General features: G+C 39.2%; 1 protein-coding gene across 2 annotated transcripts; it reads right to left on the bottom strand.

The window, feature by feature from the left end:
• Positions 1-315: 315 nt before the first annotated feature.
• STEAP4 (STEAP4 metalloreductase) lies at positions 316-21,569 on the bottom strand. 2 transcript variants are annotated; one of them, XR_014689162.1, is made up of 6 exons: positions 21,338-21,569; positions 5,752-6,207; positions 3,381-3,908; positions 2,601-2,765; positions 779-1,580; positions 316-564 (listed from the first exon to the last, which is right to left on the bottom strand). XR_014689162.1 is itself a non-coding variant. In XM_084508043.1 (5 exons), the coding sequence occupies exons 1-5, from the start codon at positions 21,491-21,493 to the stop codon at positions 1,311-1,313; spliced, it is 1,575 nt and encodes a 524-aa protein (XP_084364169.1). In that variant the 5' UTR covers positions 21,494-21,569; the 3' UTR covers positions 316-1,310. The 2 variants fall into 2 exon arrangements, 1 of the variants encoding a protein (XP_084364169.1); XM_084508043.1 differs by having other exon boundaries at positions 316-1,580.
• Between the last annotated feature and the right edge of the window lie 1,339 nt (positions 21,570-22,908).

Here is a 22,908-nt window from a genome sequence, read left to right on the forward strand (position 1 = left end):
GTAAGCAATTCTTGCCCTATAGAAACAAGCTTTTCCTTACTCTCCAATGTGAAGAAGGCTGTCAGATTTTCTGTTTCCAATTTACCAATCAGGTCACCATCCTAGATGTATCCTGTTTTTCCACAATATCCTCAGTCCACTTTGATGCCTAAGCAAATATCTATTTATGTGAACATCCAAGGAGCAAGCAAAGATGGTGGAAGGTGAGCCCTGGCAGCTGTCTGAAATTTCCTGCCTTCCAACACCACTGTGCAAATATACATACCAGCAGCTGAATCATAGCAAAAGAGGTTCCAGAAATAAAAACAGAATACATAACTGTAAACAATTTCCTTTATTATGGTTAAAATGTAAGTATTTTTATCAAATATCTATAATATTGCATCCAGAATTTATTTTTAGAAAAATTGACAACCTTATCATCATGAGATATAATCATGACGTGTAATACAAAACCCCTGATAAAATATGATTTTGCTTCAGTTCCTTTCCTTATAACTCACTGCTTACACAAAAAATCACTGTACTTGCAGAAAGGCTTAGGCTTGTGAGCACATCTCACATCTTCCCGGCATTTTGGTCTCTCCTCCATCCCTTTCCCACCTGAGTTTCTGCAGTACAGCAACGATTCAGTAATCCTTGGCAGATACACTTTGAACACTAGAATTCCTGTACACGAACCAAGCAAATCTTACTCAACTATCTCTAAGGCATGAATATAGATCTCTTTCAGGTCAGACATAAAAGGAGGATAAACTAATGCTGGGAAGATGACAGCCCTTCCTCATCCAGCATCTGTCCTGTGTCTGTTCTACAGGCTGTTGGCTTCTGGAGGTGGAAACAGGGTGGGTGCTCATGTGCATAGGTGTGCGTGCCTGTGTCTGTGTAAGAGCATGGAGATGTTCTTCCCAGGGGCAGAACAGCAAAGAGGAGCAGACACCAGCTGACACAGGAGGTTGCTCTGGTTCTGGCCAGCCCCAGAGGAGATTTGGAGTGACAGAGGGACACTAAGCACCAGTTACTTCTCTCATACTCATTAAGAATGGAAGGTGAATAGGAAAAGGGGAATACACTGAGCAAAAGAAAGGGCCTATGCATGAAAGAATGCCTGGAGTGCAGGACCTCAATGACCTCTTGTTTGATTTGGATTTTAAGCTTGCCACTAGGATGAGTTTATTTTACTTAGGGCCTGCCTAAGCTTCCCACTTTTTCTCTCACTCTCCAGACAAAGGAGAATCAGAACTTCATTTTGATATGCCATCATAATCTTTTGTTTGTTTGTTTCTTCTTAACAATACAGCTTAGGCTAATTATACAGCAGACTTGTTGATAATGTAGTTTGACTGTTCTGAGTACTGGGGATTCCTCTCCCAGCCCTGCCGAATTTGTGTGAGTTGTCTGTCTAGACAGGGAAATATAAGCACAAATTTGAGAATGAGTACAATAAACGGAATGATGAGGGAGAGCATATAGGCGTTTGGAAGATACCATCTGTATGATGATGGACTCAGGAACCGGTTTCCACCATAAACCAGTGTGTGTGCAGTGCATAAAATCAATGTCAGATATCCCAGTTTGGACTAGGGAAGAACAAAGAAAAGAAAGAAGAAGAGGTTAAATTAGTAAATTAAACCAGAACAAATACAATTTACAGTACACAGCAAGCTACATGGAATACTCCAAGTTTAGTATTCACTGACGACTACTGATAGCTTTATCTATCATAAAAGCTCTTAATTATGTTTTAATAAAGAATCATTCAAATGGATCTTAGTGAAACATTCTTTTTTTCCCCATTAACAACCCTGATAATTTTTGCTAGTTCACACGCACTGCCTAGTGGTTGTCATATTTGTTAAAATGCAGAGAAAAGGCTGAAATTCAGTTGAGAGATTCAAGCCTTTTATATGCTCTAGTGCTAATCTACCCAGAACTATACTGTGCAAGTTTTTGGCCTGAATAAAACATTCACTGATTGTAATTTCCACTTTTCTACCTTCCCCTGCCAGACTGGCTCCTGCAGAGGCACTGCAGCCTGCACCAAGATTCCTCCTGATGAGGAGCCAAAATGGTGGTGTTACCAAGGGCAGCAAATTTTAGAACCTGCAGAAGCTGCAGATTTTCTTCAGATGTTTCCCATTGAGAGAGTCAGAGTGATAAAGTCATTGTCCAGATTCGTGTTGAGTTATCTTGTGAATTAACAAAATTAGACCAATAAATGGCTAAAATATTTTATGATTTGGTGTAATTTAGCAGTTGATAATTCCACAATGCCAGCTTTCCATCTGTCATTTAGGAGCTCAAGTCTTCCCGATTTTCTATTGTTAGTGTAATAATCCTGTCTGTTCCATAAGCAGCCTGAGAGAAGCTGTGTTTTCTTTCACAGGTGAGATGTATAGCAATGTAGATTTTTTTATTTTTATTTTTATTTTTTTTTTTAATCATGCAGTGGTAAATAATACACACATCACATTTGGAGATACTAGTGGAGGAAAGCCCTAAGTCTATAGTAAACCTTTCTCTAGTCATAGTTTATACGGAAACAGGGAGTGTTCCATCTGAGAGAAAAGTAGTATTTTTAAGAAAAGTCTTGCTCTTACCTGGACAAATCGAAATTCTCGCCAGTTGACACTGTTGCTTACTGAAGGCAAGGAAGTTATTCCCAGAAGAACAAAAAAAAAGAATCCTAAAATCCCCAAAGCCAAATAAGAGTCACTAAGCCATCCATTAGTGTTGTTAAATGGATCTGTTTTATTGTTCAGTGCCTGAAAAAAGGAAGACCATATATACATTAGTGATACTGTTTTTAGGATCAATATGCAGAAAAAAAATATGTTTTAACTATGTGATAAATGTGATACATTAACTATCCGAAAATGATTGGAGATTTACTTTGAATGGCTACTCAAAAGGAAAAGAGGCATTATGACAGTTTTATCTCTGTAATTGTGGTACTTGTATTATCTGCTATAGATGTACCGTTGAGAACAAGTTTGTGAATATTTGTTGTTAAATAAGGTCAGAAAGTCAAAATATGTGCTATTCTTAAAGTTATACGGAGAAATATGGAAATATGTTTCTTTAAATTACTCTTAATTTAATTAATTAAATTACTCTTAATTAATTTACTCTTCATTTGTTCCTGATTATTTTACAAGTATTTAAACTACTTAGGCTAGACTGAGGCCAGAAATTCCCTCAACTCAATATAATATCAACAACCTTTGGATTTATCAGTGGTTAAAAGGAACACAGAAACTAGGAAAATAACCCCAATGTAAAGAATATTAGACTGTTCACATGTACTTGTGAAGCTCAACATGCTGGGTAGTACTTGTAAAAGAGCTGGAGGAAAAGACATAACAAGGAACAAAACTTACCTTGGAGATAATTCCATCCTCAGTTCTCCAACGTACATAGTAGCGAATTGGGATGATGAGAGTGTAAAAAACGTGCAGAAAAGCAAATGCCAAGGCTACTAGTCCAAGTTGTTTCCTACATAGCATCCATTTGTCCAGCCAGTCTGGGAAACGGCTGTATTTGGTACCTCTGTACAACTGAATGATTGCAGCAAGTACACCAGGAAGATAAACCAAGGCAAGAAGGATGAGTGCCACCACAGGGCAGATCCGATTTGGAATGGAAATTGCAATAAAAAATGAATAATCTTTGTTTTCATAAACATAGGAGTAAATTACATCACGAATCAAACAGTAGAAGAAGAAAAATGCAGTTAGGCCAAGGGACAAAAAGATGGGAAACTTCCACATTGGAAACAGCTGCAGAGGGTAATTTTCAATTTCCCGAGCAGCCAAGAGTGATCCCTGATCTAATGTTGTGAGACCCAGTGCACGAACAATATCCATCACCATTTGTTTGGCTTCCATGTCATCTCCACAGACAAACACCTGCAGCCAAAAACAAACAGAAGTTTTATTTTGCCAGAATTTTGTAACATTTTCTACTGCTGTCCTGATTGGATATGGATAGTGAGCATAAGCTTCCTAGGCTACTCACTGGCTTCAATGCCTGTCTTATTTTATATAAGTAAAAAATGTCCTATAGGTAATTTCTTGACGAAGAGGCCCAAGAACTAAGAGCAAGTATCTTTCCTTTGGGGAAGGACATCATTTCAAGAGGCAAAATTTTGTATGTGGAAAGAACAGAGTATCACACAGTACAAATCTTTGCCTAGAGCACTTGAATTTCACCACTCTTCTGAAGACATGCAGTTTGTAAGCACAAGATTTTGTAGTAGTAAATAGGAGCAACACTGCCCTTACAATGGTCCATAAGGACTCCAGGGAACTGGGTACAGGGATCTTTCAAATATAGTTGCTCTGTCATGAAAGTAAATAATACTTCTTCTCATGTCTACTAAAAGAGGGAAGAAACTGTTCTATGAGTGTACAAAATAATACTCAGAATCATAGAATAACAGAATAATTTGGGTTGGAAGGGACCTTAATGATCACCCAGTTCCAACCCCTGTCATGGGCAGGGACACCTCTCACCAGACCAGGTTGCTCAAAGCCCCATCGAGACTGGCCTTGAACACCTCCAGGGATGGGGCATCCACAGCTTCTCTGGGCAGCCTGTGCCAGTGCCTCACCACCCCCTGAGTGAATAATTTCCTCCTATCTAATCTAAATTTACCTTTTTTTACTTTAAAGCCGTTACTCCTTGTCCTATCATTACACCCCTTGACAAACAGTCCCTCCCCAGCTTTCCTGAAGGCCTCCTTTAGGTACTGGAAGGCTGCTATAAGGTCTCCCTCGAGCCTTCTCTTCTCCAGGCCTCTAATCATCTTTGTGGCCCTCCTCTCGACTCGTTTTAAGAGGTCCTTGTCCTTCTTGTGCTGGGGACCCCAGAGCTGAATGCATTACTATGGGTGGGGTCTCACAAGAAGACTTGTTTTGAAACTGAGAAAAAGGGGGTAATTTCTGCTCTCATTTTTCTTACTATGATGAAGGCTTTTACAGTTTAGATTTGGATGTCCTTAGTATTTAGTGTAGGCAAAACCATTTCTGTCAGCAAAAAAGAAAGCTAGCAATGGTTTGAGTAGTTGCATCATGCAAAGGTACTGTCCCTCGGAGTGGCAAAGAACAAGGCAATAATAAATGATTTATTTTTTTTTTTTTTTCTGGAAGGTTGCTATGTTGCTTCCTATGATCAGATTGCCTGTGATTAAGGAAAGAGTTCACATGGTTTGTATGTGCTATTGTTGTGTGAGACTTCCGTGGTGATGGAGTCTGACTTAAAAAACTTTATTAATTTCTTCACCTTCCAGCTTATTTCTCCCATTGCTCATAATCATTCTATTGCCCCATCATACCCCTCACATCCCTTTTATTTTCTCCCTTAATTTTATTCTTGCATTAGTATGTTCCTCCAATCTCATTTCTGTTCAACTTCACATTCCAGGTAAACAACGATGCAGCCCTCATTTCCTTCTGATTTGCTGTCTCTCTGTCTTTATGGCTCAGCTTTCTTTCTTTCCTTGCTCCTGTAATGTCTCCTAACACCTTCCTGCTTTCTGAGGTGAGCTATCAATATTCCTTGTCGTGTCATATTAGTGTCCCAAAGTAAATTTCAGCACACATTTAATTTGAGATGGGCAATTACAGTGAACATTCCATCCCAGCCTTGTCTGATTCACATGTCCCATGTGTGTGTTTTGTCTAACTGTTAAAAGCCTGTATGATATATCATAGCTCTATGAAATAGGAAGCTCCTGTGGTTCAGTCTTACCTGCCGGCTTGCATCCAGTGTGCCTGACTGCAAAGCCCAGGCAGACACAGTGTTAAAGGCTTTCACAACCTTAGCGCCAGGTACCAGCTGAGCGAGGTACTCTGCATTGGATTCAGGATACTGGTTTATTTTTAAGTTGTTGCTTACGTCCACCAGCACTTTCCCACGGAGTGTTTCTGCTAATGGTGTAAGGAAGTCGTAGTGTTGCCTCTGGATCGCTATGATGATGATGGCAGCTTTCTGTGCTGCCTCGGTGTGGCTCAGCACCTCTGCTTCTTTGGGAATCAGGTTGGATGTCTGTGGGCTTCGGCTTCCAAACACAATGGGGTAGCCAGACTGAATCATTTTTTGCCCCAGAGCTCTTCCAAAATCTCCAGTTCCAAATATGCACACTGTCTCTCTTTTGTTGGATGTGTTAGGAGCCAAAGCCATTATGTTGGAAGAATTTTTATTCATCTATTAAAAAAAATTAAAAAAATAGGAACAAGCTAAGCAAAACATCAATCTCTTGAAAATGAAAGTTTAACATTTGTTCTGGTTGTACATAATAAATATCTGAGAGTTTCTTGTTTATTAATATGCTTACTGCACACTCATTTGGATGCACACACTTCTGTACAGTTTTTTAAAAACAAGTTCTGGATATTCAGCTCTCCATCTCTTACAGCACCCTCCTTTCCATCCATCTTACAGATTCTAACATTCCGATGAACCTTTGCAGCTTTCCTCTCTCAAAAGGAAAAGAGGAGGAAAGGGTATCAGAGCACTGCAAGCAAGAGTTGCACACATCTCAAGACCATTTCTGCTTACTTATGCTATAGAAAAACATTACAGAGAAGTGTGGTTCTAACCAGATTGGAACCTGGAAGGTCTTTTCGTAAAATACTTGAAGAAATGATCTACAAGCTATCTACAAAACCTATCTGTTGTCTGCAATATTTCCTTAATATGACTAGTCAGTGCCAGTTTGTTTTATTATTGTTCTTCAATTTCCTGAAGAATGTCCTGTGAAGCATTTGGACAGTGGAATTGGAGTATTTCATGTTGAACATTTATTTTTGATATTTATACAGTACTCATAATAAAATTCTCTTTGAGGTTTTTATCTACCCTCCTTTATCATAGTACCTGGAAGCTTCAAAGTCTTTAATGTATTATCCATGCCATAGCAGTATATACGCTCTGTACTTTACAGAGGGAGACCCATGATACAAATGCAGAATAAAAGGGACTGATCCAAAGGTCTTGCAGTGGATCCATATGCTGTTGTCCTCGATTTTCAAAAGGTGACCCAAGGACAGAAAATCTGAAGCTCTAAGGAAGATCTCCAACAGGAAATCTTGAGAGATCCTGCTCTCCAAACAGCTGCTAATTCAGTCTTTACAGTAGCCATGTCATTTGCAGGAGCCCTGATTCAAGTCTTTCACAGCATCTCCGGTAAGTGTCTTAATTAAAGCTGTGGGAGTAATTTTCCAATTTGCAGAACGGAATTGCATGAAATGGTTAGTTTGACCCAAAATGATTACTTTACTACCACTGTTTATTAACCCTTTGCTCACATTCTGCTGTGAACAGCTGGTCAGAATGAAACTGCCATTTAAAAATATGGAGAAGATACTCTTTGGTTTCTTATATATATATATATATATATATGTTTTCTAGCCAGAGAAGTTTTTGCTTTTCAAAAATATTGCATGAATTTAAACAGTTTCACCCCAAACTTGCACTTGCTGGGTGAAGAAAAAAACATAAACCACATGAACTTCCCCCTTCCCTGCTGTGACCTACAGCTGAGGGCTGTGGGTGGGAGAAGCACACGCCTTTTGGGCCTGCGCAGTGGGATATGTGCTCCAGTAGCAAGATAGAGAAAATCTGAGAACCATATCTGAAGACCTGGGCTTATATTAGCTTTCTAGCCCCCAGCTGGCATCCGTGCCTGCTCAGCACTGTTCTGGCACTAAGCTGTAGAAGCCCTGGGATTGAGAGAGCTGCACAGGGAGTTTTGCTCTGGTCAGTAGGGGCAGGCATCAGTTCAGGCAGGAGAATCTGCATGCTCGTGGCTTCTGAGGCTCCTGCAGGTCCTATGGAAGGTTTTCCAGTACAGCAAGGCGCTAGCTCCAACTCTCCTGGAGATACAAGTCCACCTACCTGGCTGCTCTCTGTATACTTCATCAAGCAACACACCCAGCATGAAAATAGGTCCTCAAAGGGACCCACATGAATGCACCTTGCACATGTGTATGCTCTGACTCATGCACACAAATGAAAAGTTCTTTGACACATTTAAAAATAGTCCTCTGAGGGCTTTATTACTGTCATGAGGCTCTAACAGGAGAAAAGTTGTACAATTGCTTTTTGTGGATAATCTGTATTTCAAAAAAGAAGAAAAAGAGTTGTATATGTAATATTAATAAATATTCCAGCCGAGGACCTAATGAGACTCAACTTTCCTATTTCAAAATTTCCTTTTAATAAAGTAGGCTTCTATCTAAAATGAAAAATAAAACTTTGTAAAACATGGTTGTCCAGCTGAAAGCTTCTTTGCTCTCAAGAAGTCATTGTTATTGCTAAATGAACTATGCAGTCCATTTTCCTATCCAAAGACTGAAAAAATAAACAAAACTAAAATGGATATTTTGGGTAATATATTTTGAATAGTAATCAGCAGAAATAAATATATTTTTATACTAATAACTATATTGTTATAAGTGTTATAAATATATTGTTATAAGTGTTTCTGTTGTATAGTAATATGAACATCTCATTTGCTAGTGAACACTGAACTCATCTTTCCAGGAAAAAGAAAGAGATTAAAAGAAAAATTAATATAAGGAACATTTTTTTTTTTTCGTTTTCTCTTTTGAAATGCAGTTTCTTGGAGCACTATCTACAATATGAAGGGACTTGTACAAGGCAGTGAATATTAATCTATAAAAAGCTGAAGAGAGCTAAAGCTGCCTTTAATGCTGGTGGCCTAATTTGCTTAATACCATTTTTAACAAGAGAGACAGTTTGCTTGAATAAAGTAAGCAGAGTTTTCTTCTTTTCTTATTAAGAACTACTTATTATGGGGATGTCTATAGTTGTTATGATAGTACACATTATATACCAGAAATAAATGGTCATGAATGATACGCTTAACAAATAAAGTATATTGTAAAGTAGATATTAATTAGTGCATCAGCTACATCTGAAAATGACATGTAAGACAAGGGAATACTGCTTTTAAATTGCAGGCTGTCTAGATTGTGCATTCTTTTAACAAATAAGGGAATTGAATCAATTTTCTCCATTATTATTATTATTATTTTTTAACCTTCTTGAACATGCGTTTGTGCCAGCTGGCTGTTGTTGAACTGAAAGGGCTATGAGCTTTGCAGTGGACTTCTGGAGGTTAATCTAGGCACTAGGTTACGAGTACATAGTACGCAGATAAATTTTGGTTTTGCTGTGTTTATTTGAACAAAATGCAGCCTCTGATGACAACTTGGTAGGTAAAGCTAAAACAAGGAAAATGGCCTCACAGAGTCCATGACAGTGGTAGCTACAATGAAAGAAGATATTAATTTGCTATAGAAAAAGGTGTTTTATTGTCCTACATCAGTGTGAAAGATGTGTTGAAGAAGTACATTGTAAAGGACACAATGCTAGTCTGGTGTCTGAGAGCTCAGCCAGAAGGCTGATCCCGGGGTCTCATTAAGGAGCTGATGGCAGCAGGGTCTGCTCTGTGCCCATGTGCTGGGCACTCTCAAAGTGCCAGGGGAAAACAGAAATACAGGCAAAGAAACAAATAATAGTCATTCTCTGTTCTTTCATATATGTACCCATATATTACCTCAGAAAAAGCCACAGAGCTTTGTATCCATATATAATATTTTTGCTTTTGTACATCCTCATAACATTAGCCAGCTAATGATGCTTTTTGTTATTTCAAAGATAATCCAAGTAAGCTTCTTATTGATAACTGTGCCCTTGCTCTTCTCCATTGCTGTATTTCTATACAGGGAATTATCCTATTTTTAAGGAAAATGGTGGTGATATCTGAACTGATTGCCACTTGGTCAGTGATGACAGAAGGAGGCACTGAAAGAACAAAAGGGCTAACCATGCAATACTGTCATTAAATATCTGCTGCATAAACACTAGAGGAACTGGATGAAGGTACGATGTTTAGTTCGGCAATTATATATGAATACTTCATTTATGTAGGAATTTGAATGGAGATAGGCATGTTGCTCTGTGAATGAGAAAATAGACGGAATTCCTATCAGAAGCACTCATTAACACAGATGAAAAACAATGCCCAAAGTGGAAAAGCAGAGATGGGACTGAGGCAGACTGGGATGGAGAATGGAAAGATCAGACAGATGTAACATGAAATGGCAGACAGGAGATCAGTGGAATGATTCAAGAGGTAGAGAGACAAGATGAAAGAAGCAGGAAAGAGAAATTTTACTATTTACATTTAAAAAGAAGCAAAACAAATATCTCTGGGAGTGATTTCAAGAGATTATCTAGCCCATCTCCCTCCCTAAGACAGCATGAACTATGTTTAAACCAAGTCTGACAGATGCTTGTCTAACCTGTTTGTAAAATGTTCCCATGTGGCTCTGGCAGCTTTGTTGCTTTTTGCTGTCTCACTGGCCGTACTACTCAGCAGATTTTCTTGTGTGCAATCTATATTGCCTCCTCCACAGTCGACAGAGGTGTCAATTTATCCCTCTCCTCTTTGCAGCAGCCAATGTTGGACACAAAAGCTGTTACCATTTCCCCCCATTCTTCTCGAGATAAAACAACCCTAGATCCTTCCCTGTACCTCATGCTTCTGAGAGTGGTGATCTTTCTCCTGCCTTTCGTCTGATCTTCCTGGGCTAAACTGCTCCGACTGGTAATTAAAAGCATGGTGCTGAAACTGAATGCAGTACTCTTGCTGGGATCTCACCAGTTGGAAAGGATTGCTTTGCTTGCCTCACAGACAACACATTGTCCCACTGTCACATTTGTCTTATTCACAAGACGTAGCTGATTCACAGTCAACTGGCGATGGCTATGTGTGCTTCAGCGAGTAGTGTGTGGCAGCAGGAAGCGAGATACGAAACAGCTGGTGCTGAGCACCTGATGTTCTCTCTGTCCATGTGTCAGAAACTTCCACCTTGGACTAGCTTTGGTCCAGCACCGCAGCCTGAGTACCCATCAGCAGCTGCAGCACATTGGGGTGCACCTAAAGCATATCTTCTGGTTCAGTTTTTGTGGAGAGGAATCACATTTCCTACCCTCCAGGAACAATCTGTGGTGTAAAATAAAGCTTGATAATTAATGATTTGCTTCAACAGTGCACTTCTGATCAGACCTGAAATACTAATGTAACACATCCTGTATCATCCAACCCTTTAATGCAGGGCTGCTCCCAAGCCATTGCTCATCCTCGATTTGTATAGTGTTTTATTTTTATTTTCTGACTCAGTGCTGTACTGTGCACTTGGCCCTGTTAGAGAGCACCATATTTTTTTTCAGACTGTAGCTTCAATTCGTCAGGATCATTTTGATTTCTAAGCCTATCATCTCATGTGCTTGCAGGCCTTTTCAGCTTTGTCAGATTGTCAGCTTTAATAAGCATACTGTCTATTCCAACATCTGTGCTATTTAATGAAATTCCAGAACAGGACATTATCCAGGAGAGACCCCCGGTATAACTGCAGCAAATGTAGCCTTCCATTTTGAAGATTATTAACTGAAAGACTGGAAATGCTGCTTTTGCTAGTTCTGCAGAACCTTACCTTATATTAGTTTATTCCATAATAAAAGCGTCAATCACATCAAACTGTATAGCCTTTGTGATTCACAAGACCTGTTATCCTGTTCTAAAAGGTGGGTGGGTGGGTTTCAAGTGATTTCTTCTCGATTAATCCATGTGCCTAAAACCCATTTCTTTCTTGTCTTCTATTTGCTTTCTCTATTTGTTTGAGAATTGTACTTAAATGGATTGGGCCATAATTCTGTATCTCCTCTTTCTTCTTACTTCTCAGGATAGTTGTTATTCTTGCCTTTCCAGTCTTTCAAAACTTTACCTCTTCCATGCAGGTCTTAAGGATAGTTATTAATGGCTGTGGAAATGCTTCAGTTATTCCATGGACAATTTAAGGTGAATTCCATCAGCCTCACTGATTGCAAACCATTTACCTCACCTAAACCTGGTCTATTTTTTAAAAATTTTTTCTCCCCCCCACTTCATCTCTTGAATTCCCATCTCTTTACTGCTGGTGTAGAGCAAAAGAGGTCTTTGCAGAGTTGCCTTTCCTGGAGTCATTAGTTAATAGCTTGTTCTCAGCTGGATTAATCCTTTCCTTGATTTTCCTTTGACAGCTTATGTTTTTACAGTGTTCTAATACCTAGTACCTTTCTAATTACTTCTCATTTTGTGCTGTGGTTTTTCAAATCTTATCAGCATATCAGTACTGCTCTATGTTTGTACATAGATTTTGATTTCTGTATGCTTTTTTTTTTTTTTTTGGTGTTTTAAGTTTCTGAAGAGCTCACAGCTTCAGCTATGCGGCTGTCTTCCTGTAATCCCTCTGCATTGCAAATATTTGTCTCAGCTTTTAATGCAGTATCTTTAGGCAGGTGTCAAGTGTTCAGACCTCATTTTCCCTCTCAGATTCTACTTCTCATGGAACATCACCTGCCCACCTTCTGAATTAGTATTATCTACTTATTATTCTGTTAGGTGAACAAGTCCGTTTTTGAGCAATTGATCTTGTCTAGTGGACCACTGTAGCTCTCAGCTGTGACAGAACCTCTTTATTTCCCCCTCTACAATTTTCCAAAATCTTTTACTAGGCCTATATTCTTTTATCTTTTGATTCAGGGCAAAAGTTTAGATAATCAAGTGGGATATAAAGACTATGAGGAGATTAATGACCAAAGTATTGCCGGGAGTTTGATCCATAGCTGTACAAAAGAAAGGTTAATAAGTAGAGTAAGAAGAAAGTTAATGACCAGCACAGCTGTGATGGAGGAAGGTTATGGTGTTGTCCACCAGAGGATCTAATCTAATCTCAACATGTACAACACCGATCCTTTTTTTTTTTTTTTTTATGCTTGCTTTTCTTTCTAAGCTCATTGTAAAAAACATAGCTCTGAAGGTGGTCATGAAGATTATATATGAAACAATTATTATGGGAGTGTAACTTTAAAAAGTGAAGAATCAAAGGTTTTCTTTCTATGTAAATTAAATATTTTGACTGCCATTTCCTTGTAAATAACAGCAGGGACTCTGTTACACTACACAAATAATTTACAGTAGCAGTCTTGAGAATGGCCTCTCTGGAGCAGCTTGCCTGTTGTTCTAGTACAAAATGTTGGAGGCAAATAGAGGTCTTGATGTAACACATCTATCTAATTATATAATATGCTGGGGGTAGATTCATCTCTCGTCTCTCCAGAAACAAGATTTTTTTTTTGCTTTTTTTTTTTTTTTTTTTTTTTCTTTCCTTCCTTCCTATAGCTATTGGGAAACACTTTGGAGTTTATTAGAAGCTTTCACAGCTTCTTTACAGAACAGCTGAACTCCAACAGTATTCTGCTGCAAAACCAAGTTAATTCTTCCCTTGGGTTTCCTAACCTTTGGTGTTTAACAGTTCTTATCCAGTGGTGAAACCAGGACATCTGGGATAAACAGCTTGGATTCACACATTGCCCCTCCTGTAGAACTTGTTTTAAGCTGCTGGCCTGACTTCTTATATCTTGTCTTGACTTCACTGTTCTTTTAACTGTGAGGATTTGTCTGTTTCTGTTTTTTTTTTTTTTTTTTTTTTTTTTTTTTTTCCCATATGTCTCATTTTATTAGCACAAAGATCAGTTGAATTTCTCACACAGCATCCATGTATTTAAGTCCTCAGGCGTTTGCTAAAGGTCTTTTTCAGCCAAATCTCTCTATTTCCCTGATCATGAGGAACTTGAAAACATTGAGTTCACTGCATGGTTTCAAGAACTTAGATATTTTGAACCACATAGGTGAGGCTGAGTGTGTTGAAACTCCCTTCACCAAGAGATTCAGAGATTGTCTTCCCTGAAACACTTTGAAACCAGATTTGCATCAGCAGTATGGAGAGCACACCATCAGATTTGACGTGATTACACATCTTAATCTTGATGTGCAACTGTGAGTTGATCTTGAGTTGGCTAATTGCATTTATGACAAAACGGGTTAAAATAAGCCTTTTGTAGTAGTCCTGTGCCCTGCAGACCTGCCCTGCGGACCTCCTTGAGCAGACTAAATAGGTTCAATCGGGTTTGCTTCCCTGATGCCTCCATGATCCTGATCCTTTCCTAGCACTGATAAACATACATTCTTCTCAAACAATGGCAGGCTGCATTAGTGCTAACCATGGCACATTCACAGCATTCTAAGCACGCATTCATGCTGGTGGTGATGAAGAAAAATGCCTACAACAAAGAGTATCAAATGTACTGGAACTGGCCATTTTTTGTATCAATTTTTTTTGCATTGTTTCCTTCAAATTCTTGTGTACCTGTAGATGGACGCAGTGAACTTCAACCAGATAAGTAAATGAGCACTTATTTCTCTTTGGAATTATGCTTTTTTGCTGGGTAGTTTTTAGGTCCTTTCTTTCCAATGCTGCCAAGTTCTCCACAGTTAAACAATTTCTCCCAGAAATGGAGTTAATTCTCATTATTGTCTTAGCTGTTTATTGCATGTACTAACAAGTAGGAGTAATTCCCATTTGTCTTTTTTCTGGTAAATGAGAATCCTGCTTTGTCTTAAAAGCCTGATACCTGAGTCATCTATGATCAAAAGTGCCCTAATACACTAAAATTAAATAGATCGACCTATTAAATATGGCAGGGAAAAAAAAGAGAATGATTAATACTTCTTTCTTGCATAAGAAAGAAGTAGTATCACACCTTTGGATGTCTCTTTCTGTAGTATTTCACGCATATATAATATTCAGTAATTCTGGTGTAACATGGAAAACAAATGAAATATGATTTAAAAACTCTCCTTGGAAAGACATGTACACTACTCTGAGGCAATTTCATTTACTTAAAATTTCATGTTACTACTCCCACAGAGACGGAATGCACTCTATAACAAATATTGCTTCTTATAAGCTGACAGTTGTAGAACCAAATCTGCCCTAAATTATAAACTGCATTTTCTGCTGTTTGATAACACCTGAAACTGAAAGACATGTGGCTAAAGTACTCTCTTGTGATTAATCCAGTACTTAAATACATAAAGAAAATAGCAGAATAGCTCCTAACAAACATATCACAGTAAATTATTCATTAATTTTCTTTCAAGCAAATGAATATCTGCTGTTCTTCGCAGCAGAAAGTCCTGAGATCCAAGTTTTGACAAAGCTGATAAAAAATAATTGTTTGAGACAATAAATCCTCCTACAGAGGACATTGCATTTCCCACATCTTCACTTTTTATCAGGAGAACACTAAAGCTGCCTGGAGGCTCTTCAACCAGATGAAGTATAGGCCTAAATAGATGTGCTTAATGTTGTCTAAATCATAGCAATGTACTGAGAGAGCTGGAAATTTCACCACCTCCAACTGCTCCCATAAACACATAAGACCCGGCTATAACCTTATTAATTTCCTCAGCCTTTTTAGGGCCATTGTACTGTTTTGAGGGGTATAGGTATTAAGCTTTAATCCAACTGCAAAGAGAAAGAAAAGATTTCATAAAACACCAGAAGGTGAGAGAGGGCAAGGAGAGGCAAACCTGCCTGCAGTGCAGGGCAGGGGGACGGGATTTATCCCAGCTGTAATGCCCAGGAGATGTCCTGAGACCTCAAAAGACGTATTTTCAGACCCACCACACATGATAAGCACCTTCTGAATCCCTGCTGTGTCCTCGGAAGCTGTCTTCCCTCACAGTGAAGCTATTCTTCTGAGCATCTTTTGTCTGCTATTTAGAGACATTAACAAATAGCTCTGTCTCACAGAGAAGTAACACTAGAAATAATGAAGCCCGGCTTCCTAGGGATTTGTGTTTCTTGGCTGATTACAAGCACTGATTGAAGCTGTTTCCAATTGCAGGAGATCACTCCTGTAACATTTCTTCTCATGTGGATTTTCAGTCTTCCAGTGAATACAGTCAAAGCGTAGTCTTTCATTTTTCAGGACTCTTCTGTGGGGTCTTCCGCTGCCTTTTTCACAACTCATAAGGAAATCCTCTCTTCTCCTGGTATATTTGTTTGAAATCATCAGTAAAAAAGAATTTGAGGGACACATATAAACATATATACACTCATACCCCTCAGCATGATCAGAGAAATCAGAGAAATCTGACTTCCTACAGAAATCAGGCTAAAATAACAAACTTCCTAATAGACTCACACACTGCCTTTTCAGCTGTGATCCTATGTTACTGTGGTCTGTCAAAAGGCACAGAGGACTAAACAGGTGTAGGTTCTTTGGAAAGCTTTTACTAGCAGTCCATCAGCAGGATACATCAAGCAACTAACTACACTAAAAATGCAAGAGTTCAAACCGTACACTTGTGAGCTCTAGAAGTACATGATAAACCCAAAAATCTTCCCAGTTACGCTAATGGAATTGTTGATTTTCATTTAACTTGCTTTTGGATTGGATTGGCATAACCAGGAAGAAAACAAAGCCCAATTGCAGTCCAATTGTTCCACAATACCTGTGATAAAATCAGGCAAGGTGGCTGCTGAAGCACAGAGGCCTCTGTGGTGATGGTCTTGGCTGTCTTAGAAGTTAGAAAATTAATTGCTGAGAATCCTAAACTTAAAAATATGCCTTGAAAATAAGTAAATAAAAGAAAACAACAGGAATGGTATTTGTCAAAAATTTGCACTGCCATTGATGGCAGTGTCCTCTACCGAGAAATGAAAAGATCTATTTTTTTTTTCTTTTTTTCTTTTTTTCTTTTTTTTTTCTTTTTTTCTTTTTTAACAAAGTTCTGTTTGAGTTCATCTCAGGTTTTGCACATGGCTGAGCTGCTAATTCCCTGTCCTGGCAAGTGGGGAAGAATTTGCAAAGATGTGGGTCATTGCCTCTGCTCCTCACCCAGGCATTGAAACCTTTCTGCCAGAGTACTGCACGTCAGCTACTGATCTGGGAATGCAGCACTGACACCTAATTGCTTGCAGTACAGCACGGGACAGAGTTATCCTGTGCCACGGTCTGCTGCACAGGGTCACAGCAAACCTTACCTGGGATCTCAGCCTGTTAAGCAGGCTTCTGTCTTCAGAAAGGTCACCTCGGTTTCTGTTATCTGTGTGATCCTGGGTCTCACTAGGAGTCTCTGAGTATCTCTTTTTCCTATCCCTATGAAATATGTGGGGTCAAGGCAGAAGTTATGCTTTTGGTTCTGTACACCAAGACCATGTAATGCGCAGTTCAGTAGCACCTGGCCCTATCTGTGCAATTGCAGTGAAGGCAAAGGTTGCTATTTGGGACACAATATGGAGCACAGGCAAATGAAAAGTTTATGCATTCTTATTAAACTTAGTTGAAGAGGAAAGAAGAGGTAACAACGAGGTCACTTAGATACCACAAAGTCCTTCACTTTGCAAACAGAAAATGAAGAAAAGCAAAGGCCAGGGCAGAGGAAATAACTTATTTTTAGGCTGATAGGGAATTTGGCTCAAAACCCTTCAATCTTAATTTTACAATGACTTATTAAAACAAGTAATTCCTTAAGTAAACACTTTTCCAACTGTGTATTAGAGTGAGAATATTACTACGTAGCAACTGTTAAGAATTCATTTCTGTTAAAGAGCTTCTATGACTGGACTTGGTAGTGCTGCACGTTGGTGACCCAGAGCTTTGAATTCAATTTCCTGTACAGCTATCTATGAAAAAAAAATCTTCTAGATCTACATTGCGGAAGTATTGACCTTCTGCTCTCCTTGTACAGATCTTCCAAAAATTGTTGCATGTGAAAGAATTTAGATCCACTGGGTGTTATGATTTTTTTCCCTTAAATACATGTATGCAGTCACTTCTGAGATCAACAAAAATACACCGATCCTAACACTGCCAAAAGTCACTGAGCATAATTTGGGTTAAAAGTGAGCTGAATGTGTGCCAGGAGGTACAAAACAAAGTGTCACGCTGCTTTTGTAATTGCCTAATTGGACAAAATAATTCCCTCCCACAGGGTGACCCTCTCTTGCAGCTCCTGCAAGGAATTGCAATACAAAATGAAGAACAGGGTTTTCTAAATTAACCCATTGTCGTTATTGTATTACCATTTTATGCTGTTACGGTTATTGCATAATTACCCACTTGTTGTGAGTACTCATGTCCTCTTTTACATATTTCTTGCTTTCACACCCGTTGTAGCATGGGACCACCCCAGAGACATCCTTCATCAAACACTCCTCGTGCTCTAATGATCCCAGAAAGTGTTTTGCTCTTTGGCAATCAACCTCTCAACTAAATTTCTTAGCACTTTAGGCTTGTTTATCTACAGGCCTACAGAAGCCTGCTCACATAGTTGGTATGGCTAATGGATTGGTGACAGGCAGCAGTGGAACACTTTGATCCCAGTCCTCAGGTGCTGTAGCTTGTCAGAGGTGGATGGCTGAGCCGTTTTCACCATTGATCAAGCAGTTTGTAGCAGATTATTATAATTAAGCACCTTTGAAGTGCCAAGTTATATGAAGCTCTGGCACAGTTCAGGTTGTAGAATTCAAATGAGATTTATTAGTATTAGATTTATTAATATTCTAATTTTTATAGGATATCATGTCACTTATGGAAATGGCTTCTCTCCACATTTAGATTTGTCCTAGTGAGGCTGTTCCACCTGGGGAAGACACATTGAGGTAAATCACCCAGACTTGAGAACAGTCCTCACTCCTGCTTTAATCTTAGTATCACGTATACGAATGCAAGTAATGGGCCCCGCATCTCCCGGAGGAGTTTTCTACCTTGCTGAGCCAGGAGGATCCCCGCCAGCAGTGCTGGGGCTGCCTCCAGCCCACCACCAGTGCTTTCCTCAGGGCCAGAAGAGCATCATATCAATGGTTTAGCCAAGTAAAAAGACAGCTTGATGACACCTTTGCAATTCTGTCTGCAGGGCTATGCCTAGTAGTCACTGTGAGTTTAGGAGACAGCTTCATCAGCCCTGTAATTAACACGTCTGATGGCAGCTGTTCCCATTCCCACATTTCCCTGCAGCACCGATACAACCATCGCTCACCCCGGCTGCCGCCCACGGCCTGGCCGCAGCACAGTGCCCAGGCCACAACAGTTAGGAGAGCTGTAGTTGGCTGCCTGGAAAAATATCCCACAGGGAAATGAGCAAAAACAAAAATGAAAAGGAAGAAGAGGAAAACCGGAGACCTAAATGATGTTACATGAACCGATCTGCCAAGCTTGTTTCCAACCAGGCCAAGACCTGTTGCTGGAAGCTGACAGGCCTCAACGGGAAGAGTCCCAGAAAGGGAGAAGAGACAAAGTGCTGGGAATCTGAATTTGTGTATTCCTATTCTGAACCATTTCTCACCACCCAGTGTACAACATCAAGTAAGTGAACTTACTGTTTTGTTGGCTGTGCTCTAACTAAGGAGAATACATGTTGGGGAAATTTTGAAAAACAAGAGAGTAGGTGGGTCTAAAAAGTGAACTAAAATGAGAAAAAACACCTCTTTTTTATTTTTGAGCATGCATGAACAAAAAAGTAAACATATGATCTGCAATAAGTATGTGTAAAGATGACATTCAAATATCTCTCCCCACCTTCCTCCCAAAACAGCTTTCAAAAACTAATAATATACATAAAAAAATAATATACATAAAAAGTTAATATAAAAGAGTTAATGTACATAAAAAAAAAACAAATAGAAAAAGGATGTCAAAATGCCAACATCTATGAAGTATACTGCGGAACATACAAAATATAAAATGTTGCAAGCTTTCTCTGCTAGCCTTGTAAGTGAGAACAGAATGGGAGAAATTGGCTCAAAGCTTGAAGTTACCAAATAAACAGGTTTTAATAACAGCAGTCTGGGAAGTAGTGAGAGAGGCTTTAAAATATGCAGATTTGAATTACCCTTCCTGAAAGCCTCAGCTGCTATCTGCATTTTTGAGGCCCAAAAGGTATGGATCTGAGGCCCAACAGGCATGAATGAGCCCCTCATATCCATGCCAGGCATGTTGCCAATGTTTTCATTGAACTAGCTGTGGTGTGGCCCTGCGAGCTGAATTTCTTAGTGGAGAGATTATTTCACTTCACCCAAGAGCATCTGAGAGCATCTCCAGGCTGCCCCACAATGTAAAACAAGGTGTGGTATGGAGGGCAGGAGAGTCACTTCTGAAGTGAGGTCCTGCTCTGAAATAAAACACTAATGTAGGCAACACACTTTGTTAATAATTTTGTAACACAAAATGGACTGCTTATCCAGTTATGCTTTCTGCCTTTAACTAAGGGAAATAATTTTAAAATGCCACCTGTCTAAAACTGTACAAACATGAAAAATTCTTAACGTGATTGTGTAAGCAAATTCCAATATGGATGAGTAAAGTACAGGGATGTTTGATTTTTCAATGACTGGAATATTTTGGTATTTAGTTACAGTACTACCTCTGCTGTTACAACCTCTTGCTAGTCAAAATCATTGCTATTAACAAATCTAGGAACTTCAGGAAGCCACATCTAAAAAATAATTTACATCTTCCACTAATTTCATTATTTTATAAAGTCTCCTTAACAATCTGAAAAAAAAAATAAAAATTGGCCTATCCCATGAGTGACAGTTGATGCTTGCAGATTTAGAGGGGATATTAAATTTTCTTATATCAAAGCTGACTAACAGTTCTGACAGCTGCAAATGTTCTTTGAATTAATAACATGGTGCTGGCATAAGACAATGTTTAAGAAAAATCCATTTCTTTCTGCAACACTGAAGCCCTTTGCTTATAAAATATTAAACAGGATTAAAATTAGTATGCTGCTTGAGCAGGAAGAGAAAACATGAAATCCAGATGTGAATCCAGAAGTGAAAAGAACCCTTAGCTCCAACTGTTATTATGGGTATTTTATGATCTGGGGTAAATCAAATCTGCTTGGAGTACCTCCAGATGTTACTAAAATTCAAACCAGAATTTTAGCTCTTTAGGTTTAGGAAAGAAAATCCTCTGTTCAGATTCGTCATTTAAAACCCACTGACCAAAGCTTATTTACAGAAGCTTTCTCTACTTCCTTAACTTTAGCAAACACCTGTGAAAGATTCAATAAACTTGTCAGATATGTAATCTCTCTGAATACCAATTGACTAATGCAAAATTCTGGTTGCCCTAACTTTACAGATACAAATGCTTCCATATGTCTCAGTGCTTCCTTACATCATCTCTTAGTGGAGTTGTGTAATGTCAACACAAAGCCCTGTTTTTTTTTTTTTTTGTTTGTTTGTTTTTTTTGTCTAGCAGGGAGATGCTGAGGTAAAATTTTATCAGTACACTGATAGTTGAGTTTAAGCCCGCCTAAACTTCTTAGTACCAGTCCAGACATCCTGCTTCCTGATCCCACCTGCAGAAGTGAGAGAAATTTGTAGACCATCTCTGTAAAACTCACCTGTGCACTCAACCTTCTCCTCTCCCCCCTAGGCAAACCAGTGCCTTCCAGCTGGTGAGATGCTGTTGGTGCTGGAGCAAGAGCTGGCCTGAGGAGCTGCAGAGAGGTCCTATTGCCCAGAGCAGAGTGCAGAAACCCTGACAGCCTCACTGGCATTTTATCTAGTGGAAGCCAGGGTGAGCATATGGGGGTGGGAGAGAGCAGGGGATGGATGTTGCAAGCCCTGTCTATGCGGCATGAAAGAACTTCCCGTCAAAGTCGCAGGGAAAGTCCCAGCCTGTGTATTTACAGCTGAGGTGAAGCCGTGGTTGCTTTTTTTTTTTTTTTTTTTTTTTTTTTCATGCAGGCACTGACTTGTCCCTTGGCTATCAGCCAGCACAAAGGTTTGGCTGCGTTTCCCTGCTCTTGGAGGACTACCCTGAGAACTGCAGAAGGCAGGAATGCTGTAGAAGCACAACAGCAATTATTTGCCTGGAAGGAGAGCTGCTGTTTTGCGTGAGAGCTCTCCTGGGCCATTACAGCTTAGGGTAGGGAGAGTAAGAATGTCACATAAGGATGAAAGGAATTTGGCATGAGGAAGGCTGAAAGTACCCGATCCCTGAGATTCTCTAGATATTTTTGGCAGCTACAATGATCCCGTGGAGTCAGAGCCTGTGATGGACACCTACTGAGAAATGTGTCTTTAAGGCATAAGCCTCTGGTAGGATGCAAAGGTCTAGATGTCACATATCTGTTTGGAATGGGATGTGATTCTGTGATAATTCAAAACAGATGCCTTAAGCATCAAGAGATCAGCAGGACAGGACCATAGTGCAAATAGTAGAAAGGGGCTCGGAGAATCACACTAGCACTGAAATTTCTTATATAAATGAGAAATTTGGAAAATGAATTGAATGGAATTTAAATAACATTGCCTTCAACATCTGCAAGCAATGCTTGCCAGTAAAGAGAAAGAAAGTTAAAATAACTAAATAAATATTTCTTACAGCAGCTTGATTTTGGAAGACTTAACAGGAAACTAACTAGGAAAACATAAGAAGTCATAGAGAACATAAAACATAGAAGTAACCAAAAAGAAACAAGGACAAGAATAAGTTAAAATCAGAAGAATCCATGACTACACTAAAGATGTAGAAACTATATTTGAGAGTTTGATTTCTAGAGAAGAGAACAGATCATGTTTCAGCTCTTGTCATCAGGCAATCAGGTCATGTTTGAGAATTAGTTGTGCTATGTGAACAAGAGCACAAGTCCATGTGATGCCTAAACCACTGGAAAAGATTCAGGATCTGAAAAAGATATCACTTTGGAAGAGCTTGCAAGAGTCAGCAAGGTGTGCACAGCATGGGCAAAGTGGCTCAGAATTTCCTCTAGGAACAAAAGTCACTGAGATGGTATCAGGTTAATCAGAATAGTATTCATTTTCAGCACACGTCAACTAACATGTTGCCAAAAAAGTGCACTTTTTCTTTTAATGCACTTAAAAGAAATCTTAAGGGAACACAAAAGAAGACAGTTGACTCAGAGAACTTAAAATCACAAGGCCAACCCCTTGGAAGATATATATGAAA

Source organism: Aythya ferina (genome assembly GCF_964211825.1).
Source record: "Aythya ferina genome assembly, chromosome: 2".
In the NCBI taxonomy this organism is placed as follows: domain Eukaryota; kingdom Metazoa; phylum Chordata; class Aves; order Anseriformes; family Anatidae; genus Aythya; species Aythya ferina.

Coding starts and splice junctions, on each gene's coding strand:
- STEAP4 (XM_084508043.1), bottom strand. CDS start 21,493: ATGCCAGTGAGGCTGTCAGGGTTTCTGCACTCTGCTCTGGGCAATAGG. Junction 6,208..21,337: donor GGAGAAGGTTGAGTGCACAG/GTGAGTTTTACA, acceptor TTTTTTTAATAG/ATGAATAAAAATTCTTCCAA. Junction 1,581..2,600: donor GAGAATTTCGATTTGTCCAG/GTAAGAGCAAGA, acceptor GTTCTTCCCTAG/TCCAAACTGGGATATCTGAC.